Source organism: Papio anubis, chromosome 11 (assembly GCF_008728515.1).
Source record: "Papio anubis isolate 15944 chromosome 11, Panubis1.0, whole genome shotgun sequence".
NCBI lineage: Eukaryota > Metazoa > Chordata > Mammalia > Primates > Cercopithecidae > Papio > Papio anubis.
Window position 1 is genome coordinate 93,573,247 of NC_044986.1, and position 12,393 is coordinate 93,585,639.

Genomic DNA, 12,393 nt, shown 5'->3' on the forward strand with positions numbered 1-12,393 from the left:
TAATGTCAATTAATTTGTGGCACAATTCGGATCTTAACTGACAAATTTCTGGGCATAGAAAAAGCATCTACCACCAAGATAGCAATGTGTGACCAGTGAACAGTGTGACCTAAAAATAATTTGGCATCCACTCCTGGGTGATCTAGTTGAGGGCTCTCCCCAAGAAATATCTGAGTCTAGTTAATCAACGATGGAATCTGAAGTAGGACACTGATGGACTTTTCACCAAGAATCTCCTGGCCAGGTAGTGGGCCATGGGTACCAACACACAGCCCCACTAAATCCAGACTGTGATGACCCCTATGACTAATGAAAGTGCTCTTCCCTTTGTACCTCCCAGTGATATTGAAATGAATCAGAGAACCCTCCACTACTTTTGCTCAAACTTCATGCTCTCGAAAATAAAGAAAATCAAGAGTTAGGCCAAGATCCCTATATTACCAGTGGTAATCCGAGAATGTATGGTAACATCAGAATTTAAAGGGAAGGTGGGAGGAAATTGCATTTCTAGGGTCATTAGGATACTGGTGCACAGGTGGCTGTGATCCCCACAACCTCTGACACCAGGAACTGGGGAAAAGAATGCTCTCTGGTTTTGCATCTGAGGGCACCACCAACAGGACCCTCGGTCAAACACTACCATGAGAGTATCCCTTCAGACAACTGCAAAACTCCATTTTATTCCCCTTCCCCACCAAATGTATTGTTGGTATAGATGTATTTTCTATGTGAACCCCCACTTGCATTCATCCCAATCCCTGATGGGAACTGAGGCATTTAAGGTCATTTTAGTTGGGCATATGGAAGAGTGTAAATATCCAGATTAACAGTGCCTAGCACCTTTATTTCCCAAAATAGCTTCCTAGGAAGAAACAGAAATGGCTGTCATCATTTGTTGAGCTTATTGAAGCAAAAGTTCTCCATGAGACTATTTCTTCATTCAATAACTAAGTAGATCTTGTACACAGCCTCAGGTGCATAATGACTCAATTGATTTTGCTGGTCCATTGCTATATTACAGCCCTGGGCACCAAAGACACATGAAACTATAGTTGTCATACAGGATATTTTCCAAACTGAGGGAACTTGGTTTGCAACAACTGACATTTCAAATGCCTTCCCGTATCTTTTTTTCACTTAGATTTTCAGTTTAACCTTATATAGAATAAGTTGGAAAACATAACTAATATCCTTCCACAAGGCTACCAAACTGCTCTAATATCTGTCATCAATGCATAATGACCTCTAAGTGGCCTGGTCCCAAGGGAGGACTAGCCTTTCATTATATTGATTATATTATTTAAGTGGACTCAAGCAAGGACATCACCCAAAATGACTGGCTGCTCTAATGACTCACCAGTGGCTCTTAGCTGGGCCATTAGTTCAGACAAGATACAGTTACCTAGTACCTGGATGAAATGCCTAGGATTGATTTCTAAGGGGTGACATCTCATTCCAGAGGAGACTGCCAAGCTTTGATCTTTTCTGGTCTAACAAATAAAAACAACCCCAGGCTGGGTGCAATGGCTCACACCTACAATGTCAGCACTTTGGGAGGCTAAGGCGGGTGGATCATTTAAGGTCAGGAGTTTGAGACTAGCCTGGCCAACATGGTGAAACCTCGCCTCTATTAAAAATACAAAAATTAGGCAGGCGTGGTGGGGCATGCCTATAATCTCAGCTACATGGGAGGCTGAGGCAGGAAAATCACTTGAGCCTGGGAGGCAGAGGTTGCGGTGAGCCAAGATTGGGCCACTGCACTCCAGTCTGGGCAAGAAAGTGAGACTCTGTCTCAAAAAAAAAAAAAGAAAAAAAAAAAAAAAAAAAACCAAGCCCAGCAGTTACTGGAACTGTTTGGATAAATACACTCTCATTTTCCCTATGTGCGATCCTTGATGACATTCATTCATCTAAGGGGTTACCAGAAATTCTGTTTCATTTCAGTGGGGCTATGACCAAAAGGATGCCCTAGAGGCCCTTAAACAGGTGTCCTAGGTTACCTTCCCCTCGGTTATTATGATCCCCATTTGCTGTTTTGAGTTACAGATCTAAACAATATCTTTGCTGATTGGTGCCTATGGCAGAAGGCCACAGGTGAGAGGTTTTAAGTTTTTGGGCCCATAATTACTTTGAGTTGCCTGAAAGGCACACTACTTTGGAAAGACAATTACACATTTGTTATAAAGCCTTGGGGGATACTGTGTGTCCTGTGGTCATGAAATAATCTAAGGGCCAGAAATGTCAACCAAAATGTATCAATATATTTGCCTTTTTTTCTTTAATTATGGTAGGGTATTCACATTTTAGTCAAAGGGTAAAACTTTTGTGAACCAAAGCAAAAATACCTTCGGATGAACTTACTTTTAAATAATTTAAAGTTATCTTTATTTTTTATACTTACTAGTAATTCTTTGTCCTTTGAGAGTGCTTTGTTCCTTCACTTGCATTTCTGATTTTGACATTGAGTCTTGATGCCCAAGTGTAAGATTTTCATCTGGTTCTTTATCATGAGCTATAGAAAAAAATGTGTTTAGTCCATAAATTAAAAATAAATCTATTTGAAATCTATAGATTTCAAGTTTACCAGTGTGCAGTGGCATTTTCTCTCATTTTTATAGAGTTATGAATAAATCACCAAGATGCTATATCTACTATGAAAATTGTGAGAAGAGTTTCAATGGGCGTGTGTTGGGACTATCTCATCATATCAATATTCCTGCACTTTGAATATGTTTTATCTTAGTCTCTGGCTTTCTTAGGTTTTTTATATTTTCAATTAATACATATTCATAAACCAAACAATGAAAATGCATATGCACCAGGTTATTCATTACAGCATAATTGCAAATACTCAAAACCACCTAAATGTACAAGCATAGATCTGTTGAGTAAAGCATATAAACTATGACAACATCAACTATGGGCTATAATATGGTCCAAAAAACTGCACATACCTTTATAAAAGGAATGAAAAAGATCCCTACAAACTGACTTGGTGATATTTCTATGAAATAATGTTTAGTGGAAAAAAACCAAAAGGGAAAATATCTAGAATACTATCTTTTAAGTAAGAAAGAAGAGGAAATAAGAATAATATGGAGAGATATCTATCTTTATTAAATAAAACACAGAAAGATAAACCAGAAAACAAAGTAGTTTGTTATCAAGTCCCTGCAAACACTGCTTGCTGAGTTGCACCCAATGACTATTGTTAACTCTAAATATGTCTCTGGCATGAACAGACAGCCTATGATGACACACTTATTTGAGATTTATACTAAATTTGAAAGAATAAAGTTCTCTCAGGTTCACCTCACCAGTGACCTGAGGAGTTTATAGGAACTTGCGTAGTTTGCTTCTACCATAAAGGAGGTAAGCATGTTAAGATAGTGTGTGACAGTGGCACCATATATAGTGTGTCACAACAGGGCCCCTCGTTCTGAGTGTCCTGAAAGTATCCAAGGAAGATGAGGAAGGGTGGCAGAGAAAAAAAAGAGATATGAGCACTAGAGATACTCTCCTTTCTCTATAGGCTATCATTTGTTCTCTGAAAGTTTGGCCCATTCATGATGAGTTCCCTGACACTGCAAGCATTGTCTAGTCACTCAACAATGAAGTCTCAAAGAAGAGCTTGATGGACTCCCCACTAAGGATCTTCTGGCCAGGCAGTAGGGCATAGGGCCAACATACAGCCCCACTAGAGTCAAAATGGTAGTGATACCTATAACTAACACATGTGCTATTTCCTCTACCCATCATAGTGATCTTAAGATGAATCAGAGAACATGGTCTGTGTTTACCCAGAAGTCTCAGCTTTCAAAACAAAACAAAATTAGGGGTTAGGCCAACAGACCTATTTCCACAGTGGCACCTGAGGATGTATACCAAGTCAGAGTTCAAAGAGGTCATACTGCAGAACTGCATAACTCGCACCATTCGAACACTAGTTTACCAATGACTGATCTCCACAATCTCTGACACCAGGATGAGGGTGAAACAGATAATGCTATATGGTGTGTGGTCTGAAGCCACCAAAAACACGACCCTTACCCAAACACAACTATGGGTGGGTCCCACTGGGCCACTACAAGCCTCCGTTTATATGACTCCCTCTACTGAATATATTATTGATATAGAAGTACCTTCTGTGTGAACTCCCAATCACATCAGCGTCAAGCCCTGATGGGAACTACTGCAGTTAAAGTCATTTTAGTGAAGCATGTGGAAGACTGTAAACTTACTAAACCACAAGTGTCTAGAGATTAGTCTCCAGAAATTACCTGAGGGAGAAATAGAAATCACTGCCCTTATTGCTCAGCTCTTCATAATCATAAAGCCAAAGATGTTCATGAGACTCTTTCTCCATGCAATAACTAAGTTGGCCTGTGTATCGCCTTGGGTGCCTATAAACTCCATTGATTATGGGAAGCTTAATGCTATGGTACATCTTAGAACACTACTATGACCTGACATTGTGACTGTCCATAAAGGTAATTACCCAAGCTGAGGGAAGTAGGTATAAAGCAATCGACATTGCAAATGCCCTTTTCAGCATTCCTGTCCACACAGATGATCAGGAACAGTTTGTCTTATATGGAACAGGTTGGAATACACCTTTAAAATCCCTCCGCAAAACCATGATCTGGAAACAGTTTTGTTCCAATTAACCTTCCAAGACATTGACGACTCCCTACTGGTAGGCCCAGGCAAGTCCACTACCCAGCAAGGACTGGATGTTGTATTGGCCCAATGCAGCAACATGGTGGGGCCATTAATACATAAAAAACACAAAGACCTTGTTACCCAAGGGGAATTCCTGGGAGTAAACTAGAAAGGGGAAACATGTCTCACGCCTGAGGAGATAACTGTCAAACTATGGTCCCTCTCTATTGCAACAAATACACAAGAGGCCAAGCAATTCGTGAATCTATTCTGCTACTGGCAGTCTCACATTACGCTTGACGGAATCCTGATTGCAATCATTTTAAAGTTACCAAAAAGGCCTCTACCTTGGAGCAGGCCCCAACCAACAGAATGCCCTGGAGTCCATCTAATAAGCCTCCTATGCCACTGTTCCCCTTGGCTTCTCTGAACTTTATTGGAGTTACAGGTCTCAGCAAATTTTCTGTTCATTGATTGATGCCAAATGGAAGCAGCTTACTGAATAGGTCAGCGGAATAAATTGGGCTTTTGGACCTGTAACTTCCTAGAGTTGGATAAAAGGTACACACTCTTTGAAAGACAATTATTGGCCTGTTATTGTCCTTGGTGAATAATGAGCACATGATCATGGCTACAAAATACCATTACAACCAGAAATACTAACTAAAAGTAACAAATACTCTAGCTTTTGTTCTCTAGTTATCTTATGGTATTCACACTTCAGGTCCAAGGTAAAATTTCTGTAAATTCAAGACTCATGAACTGAAGAAAAATATCTTTGCTGTGACTAATTTAAAATAATTTAAAGTTATGTGTAATTTTTATACTTACTGGTGAGTGGTTGCTCTGTAGAAGTTTCTTGTTTCTTTACTTGCAGTTTGGTTTTTGACATTGATTCTTGATGCTCAGCTATAAGCCTTTCATTTGGTACTTCATTATGAGCTACATAAAGAAAATACATTTATTCCACTAAATAGAAAAATTGATCTATTGTGAAATTTCAGTATTTCAAATTTATAAAACATTTACATGAGCATTCTCTGTCACCTGTACAAAGTTATAGCTAAATTACAATAATGATAGATTTGATGAGAAAATGCTGAAAAGAATTTTAATGGCTGTATGTTGATGCTTTCTCACTTTATAAACATTTCTAGGAATCATATATAGTCAGTCTATATTTTTCTTAGGTTATTTATATTGTATAGATCATACAGACGTCATAAACCAAACAATAAAAATACATATGTACAAGTTTATCATTATGGCATTATTTGTAATTACAAAATACTCAAAACCACATAAACGTTAAAGCATTGGATATTGGTTGAAGAAGCCAATGTATATACCATATACCATAAAGTTCTAGGGGTGTCCAAGGGAGAGAATACAGTCACAGATTCTTAGTTTCTGTTTCTGGTTGTGCCAGTAAAGCCCCTTTTTCATTCCTCTTTTCCGCTTATCACTGGAGACAGAAACTAAAAACAATGGCTTTGGGCTGCTAAAAGCCCAAAACAAAACAGACCAGAATGACAACAACAACAAAAATAAGGCAGGTTGGACGAGCTTGTTATAAACTACAGTATAATGAAAGCTATGGTTAATAATGTGGTACAAATAGCTATACATAGAGTTGTAAAAGCAATTTAAAAATCTCTATAAACTAACCTGTAGGGATTTCCAGGAGATAATGTTAAGTGAAAAAAAACCTGAAAAAGGGAAAACTTGTATGCCACCGTTAGGTAAGGAAGAAGGATTAAAAAAAGAAAGAAAGAAAGGACATTAGAAAGATACTTAGCTTTACAAAATGAAACAGGTGAAATGTAAGAATACAAGATGAAAGAGGGAGAACTAGGGAAGGAATGGAACTTCTCTAAGTATACCTTGCATATTTTTTTACTTTTGGAATCAGTTTCAGGTTTCATATATTTCAAAAAAAATAAAACTAAATCACAAAGGATAAGAAGAAACTAAAACTGAAAGCAAATTTAGTGAACCTATTAAAGGGAAAAAATAACTCACACAGGTAAACCATCAATACAGTATTTAACATATGCCCTAATACATGGGCAAGTGTGTGGAGAATAGACCATACACACATCATAAAATATTTTCAGTAGGTTTGTTTCTCTAGAAGTACGTGCTAAACAATTCTAAAATAATTTTGGAACTGCAATACAATCTAGATTTCAAGATCAACATGGCTGACTAGAAGTAGCTAGTGTGAACTGCTTTCACAGGAGAGAAGACAGAGTGGCAAGTAAACTTATAAATTTGTAAGTGGCAAGTGGCTCTTCAACTGGCTCATCCAGGAGGCCACCTTGGGATTCATCAAGGAAGCAGTGGTGACCCATGGAGAGCAGAGAGGAGTGAGGCAGGACAGCTGCCTGCCTGGGATTGGCACAGAGCCAAGGAAGGCTCTCCACCATACACACCACTGCCATGAACCTTTGCAAACCTAGGCACAAGAGATCCTGCCCAACCCTACTCCCTGGGAACCCCAGACTGACACAGAAAGCTGCATGGAGTCACAGCAGATCCCTGTTCAGGCCCATGTGGAGCTCCAAGGGCTTTGGATTCCTGAGCACCCTGGGACCAGCTGCCATAGCTCTGCCAACAAGGGAGGCAAGGATCTCCCATGCGCCCCAACAATAAGGGCCCCATCTAGGATACTGAGATGTGGACAGACTGTAGGCCTCACCTCTAGGGTACCTTGCCAAGCAAAGCCAACCGGCCTAGGTCCTCAGCACAGCCACCCACCTCACCCCCACCCTCCAACCTGAGCACTTGGGCTGGCTGCAGCTCTGCGTTTCTCTAGGACAGAGATTCCAGAGGTAACACAATAGGCCCACAGCTTTTGCCACTGCCAAAGTCCCCCCAGTCCCTGTTGCCCTGAGGCTAGGGAGACAGTATAGAGCTCAAAAGCTATCTTGGGCCTCCAACATGCCACACGTGCCATACAGAAAAACAGCCAGACTGTTTTTCATGCAGGTCCCAGGCCTTGCTACTCCTTACTGGGCAGGGCCTCCCGACCTTGGCCCTCAACGCAGCCACTCTATTTCTGCCTGATCACTTCCATCTGTGGCAGCTCTGTGTTTCTCTGGGGTGGAATTCCCATTGGCAACTGGCAACCAGTCCCTCTGCCATTGCTGCTGCAGTAGTACTCATCCTTGTTGCCACCAAGCTGGGGAAGAAAAAAGAGCCTGAGTGCTTTACCTGAGCCTCCAGCACACCACAGCTGACCTACAGAGAAGAGGCACGACTGTCTTCCGTGTGAGCCCCCACTCCTCCTGCTCTTCACCAGGCAAGGCTCCCTGGCTTGGACTCCACACAAAGCCACCTCACCATTGGCTGACTGTTCTGATTGGCAGCAGTTCTACCTTTCTTTAAGGTGGAGCTCCCAAAGACAAGTGACAGGACCTATGCTATTGGCACTGCCAAGGTCCCCATACCCCTGCTGCCCCCAAGCTGGGGAAAGAACAAAAAGCCTGAGCTTGCCCCAGGGCTGCAGTGTACAACCTGGGAATGCCAAGCCAAGACCTGTGGCTGGCACTGAAGTGAAAGAGAAGCCCACACTCTCAGAGTACTAAGGAGGAGCATGGCTGCAAACACAAGGAAATACAGAGGAACCACATGCCTTAGTAAGAGCCCATTTACCAGCCATTATGCATAAGTGTCATCTATTGGTTTGTAGTCAAAACTATAACAATAAAAATACTTTGCTAACATACTCCCATGTGAAAACAAGGGCAAGAATTCAGCCACAAATAAAGACCCTACACAAAGCCTCAGTGCTCTGAAAACATTCAGAAATGAAGTCAATTGACTATACTCAAAATACACCATGGTTAAAGAAATGTCAGCCAAAACAGATAAGAGAACCAGTGCAAGAATGCTGGCAACTCTATAATGCAGAGGGTCTTCTTATCTCCAAACAACCACACTAACTCCCCAGCAATGGTTCTTAACCAGAATGAAATGGCTGAAATGACAGACATAGAAAATCTGGATGGCAATGGGGATCATTGAGACTCAGGAGACAGTTTAAATCCAATCCAAGGAATCTAAGTAATCCAGTAAGACTATCTCAAGAGATGAAAGGCAAAATAGTCATTTCAAGAAAGAAACAAATTGATCTCATAGAGCTAAAAATTCACTACAAGAATTTCATAACACAATCGGAAGTATTAACAGCAGAATAAACAAAGCTGAGAAAACAATATCACAGCTTGAAGACTGGTTCTTTGAATTAACCCAGTCAAACAAAAATAAAGAAAAAAGAATTTTAAAAAATTAAAAACCTCCAAAAATGTGTGATTATGTAGAGACCAAATGTGGGATTATGCAGAGACTCACTGGCATCCCTGAAAGAGAGGGAGACAGAGAGAAAGCAATTTGGAAAACATATTTAAGGATACTGTCTATGAAAATTTCTCCAACCTTGGTAGAGAGGTCAATATTCAAAATCCAGAAATTCAGAGAACCCCTTTAAGACACTATACCAGATGACCATCCCTGAGACACAGTGATCAGATTCTCCAAGGTCAACGTGAAAGAAAAATATTAAAGGTAGCTAGATAAAAAGGGCAAGTCACTTACAAAGGGAATGTCCCCCCAAAATCAGGCTAACAGCAGACCTTTAAGGAGAAACTCTACAAGCCAGAAGAGATTGGGGGCCTGTGACAAATCCATAACCAATATCATACTGAGCAGGCAAAAGCTCGAAGCATTTTCCTTAAGAACTGGGACAAGACAAGGATACCCACTCTCACCATTCCTATTCAACATAATACTAGAAGTCCTAGTCAGAGTCACAGGCAAGAAAAAGAAATAAAAGTGATCCGAATAGGAAGAAAGGAATTCAAACTACCTCTCTTCACAGATAATGTGATTCTATATCTAGAAAATCCCACAGTATCTGCCCAAACACTCCAAGATCTGATACACAAGTTCAACAAAGTTCCAGGATACAAAATAAACGTACAAAAATCAGTAGCATTTCTATATGTCAGTAATGTCTAAGCTGATAGGCAAATCAAGAATGCAATGCTATTCACCATAGCTACAAAAAAAGAACAAAATATCTAGGATTACAGCAAACCAGCAAGGTGAAAGATCTCTATAATGAGAATTACAAAGCACTACTAAAATAAATCAGAGATGACACAAATAAGTGGAAAAACATTCCGTGCTCATAGATAGGAAGAATCAATATTGCTAAAATTGCCGTACTACTCAAAGCAATTTACATATTCTATGCTATTCCTATGAAACTACTAACAACTTTTTTTTTTTACAGAATAAGAAAAACCTATTCTAAAATTCATATGGAACAATAAAGAGCCCAAATAGCCAAAGCAATCCTCAGCAAAAAGAACAAAGCCCAAGATAGCACACTACAGAATTGCAAACTATACTACAATGTTACAGTAACCAAAACAGCACAGTAGTGATACAAAAACATACACATAGACCAATGAAACAGGTTAGAGAACTCAGAAATAAAGCCACACACCTACAACCATCTGATCTTTGACAAAGCTGACAAACCAAGCAACAGGGAAAGGACTTTCTATTCAGTAAGTTGTGCTAAGATAACAGGCTAGCCATATGCAGTAGATTGAAATTGGAACCTTTCCTTTTACCACATTAAAAAAAAACTCGGCCAGGCACGGTGGCTCAAGCCTGTAATCCCAACACTTTGGGAGGCCGAGACGGGTGGGTCATGAGGTCAGGAGATCGAGACCATCCTGGCTAACACGGTGAAACCCCCTCTCTACTAAAAAATACAAAAAACTAGCCAGGCGAGGTGGCGGGCACCTGTAGTCCCAGCTACTTGGGAGGCTGAGGCAGGAGAATGGCGTGAACCCAGGAGGCGGAGCTTGCAGTGAGCCGAGATCCGGCCACTGCACTCCAGCCTGGGCGACAGAGCGAGACTCGTCTCAAAAAAGAGGAAAAAAAAAAAAAAAAAAACTCGAGATGAATTAAATACTTAAATGTAAAACCCAAAAATATAAAACTTTGAAAATTAAACTAGGGAATATCATTCTGGACATAGGACTTGGCAAACAAATCATAAGATGCCAAAAGCCACTGCAATAAAAACAAAAATTAACAAATAGGATCTAATTAAACTAAAGAGTTTCTGTAGAGCAAAGGAAACTATCAATAAAGCAAATAGACAACCTACAGAATAGGAGAAAATATTCTCAAACTATGCATCTAACAAAGGTGTAATATCCAGACTCTATAAGGAATTTAAACTAATCAACAAGCAAAAACCAAAGAACCCCATTAAAAACAGGCAAAGGACATGAACAGACACTTATCAAAAGAAGATATACATGCTGCCAACAAGCATAGGAAAAATGCTTAACATCACTAATCATTAGAGAAATGCAAATCAAAACCACAATGAGATACCATCTCACACCAGTCAGAATGGACATTACTAAAAAGTCAGAAATAAGAGATGCTGGTGAGGTTGTAGAGAAAAAGGAAGGCTTATACATTGCTGATGGGAATGTAAACAAGTTCAGTCACTGTGGAAAGCAGTTTGGAAATTTCTCAAAGAACTTAAAACTACCATTTGATCCAGCAACCCCATTACTGGGAATATCCCCAAAAGAATATAAATCATTCTACCATAAAGACACATGCATGTGCACGTTCATCACAGCACTATTCACAGTAGCAAAGACAGAATCAACCTAGGTGCCTGCTCATCAACAGTGGACTGAATAAAGAAAATGTGGTACATATACACCATAAATTGTATCCTTTGCAACAACATGGATAAGACTGGAAGCCATTATCCTAAGGAAATTAACACAGGCACAGAAAACCAAATACCACATGTTCTCTCTTGTAAGTGGGTACACTTAAACATTTGAGTACACATGGACACAAAGAGGGGAAAAATAGACACCAGGGCTTACTTGAGGGTGGAGGGTAGGAAGAGTGTGAGGACTGAAAAACTACCTATTGGGTACTATGCTCACTACCTTGGTGACAAAATCATTTGTACATCAAACTCCAGCAATACACAATATAGTCATGTAATAAACCTGCAAGTGTACCACTTGAACATAAAATAAAAGTTGAAAAATAATAATGATGCTGATACATTTGAGTAACTGTGTTGTGGACTAGTCAGGATTCACACAGTAGAAGAAAGAATATATATATATGAAATGGAGAAAGACAAGAACAACCTCTGAGAAAATGAACTGGAATTTAAAGTGTCCAAGATTTGCCATGAATTCTAAATATGACTTTACAGGTATATATCCATGTTTATAGGCAAATGTATATCTATGCAGACTTATGTGTGTATGAAGGGGTGGGTGTGTGTGTGTGTGTGTGTGTGTGTGTGTGTATGAACACACTGAAGAATCCAACTTCAGGCCAACCCTGCTTTTGTGTGATCTTTCAGATCCAATCATGGACAGTTACAAAGGCATTACCTGGCAATTATCATAGAGATTCCCAACACAAAAGAGACTTGAGGTAAGATTTGTGTACTGCAGGCACAGGAGGTAGTTGCAGTCTTGAATCAACTCCTCTCCCCTTGGCCAACCAGGCTCTTGGGCATATAACATTTTTAGTCTAGTCACCTTAAGTGGAAAACCTCTTTATAGGGGAGGGTGGGGACTTCACTGTATTGTTCAGACAGTAACTGTATTGTGACAAACAATGACTGTATTGTTCAGTCACTGCCTCTGCCGAGAC

The 12,393-nt window shown here is 40.0% G+C and overlaps 1 protein-coding gene across 1 annotated transcript in view; it reads right to left on the bottom strand.

Moving 5' to 3' along the window:
- CCDC7 (coiled-coil domain containing 7) overlaps positions 1–12,393 on the bottom strand; it is a 408,075-nt gene that overhangs the window by 180,670 nt on the left and 215,012 nt on the right. The window contains exons 23-24 of the mRNA XM_031652409.1: positions 5,494–5,604; positions 2,402–2,512 (exon numbers count right to left, since the gene is read on the bottom strand). Coding sequence (XP_031508269.1) covers positions 2,402–2,512; positions 5,494–5,604 — 222 coding nt within the window. The remainder of the gene's footprint in view (positions 1–2,401; positions 2,513–5,493; positions 5,605–12,393) is intronic.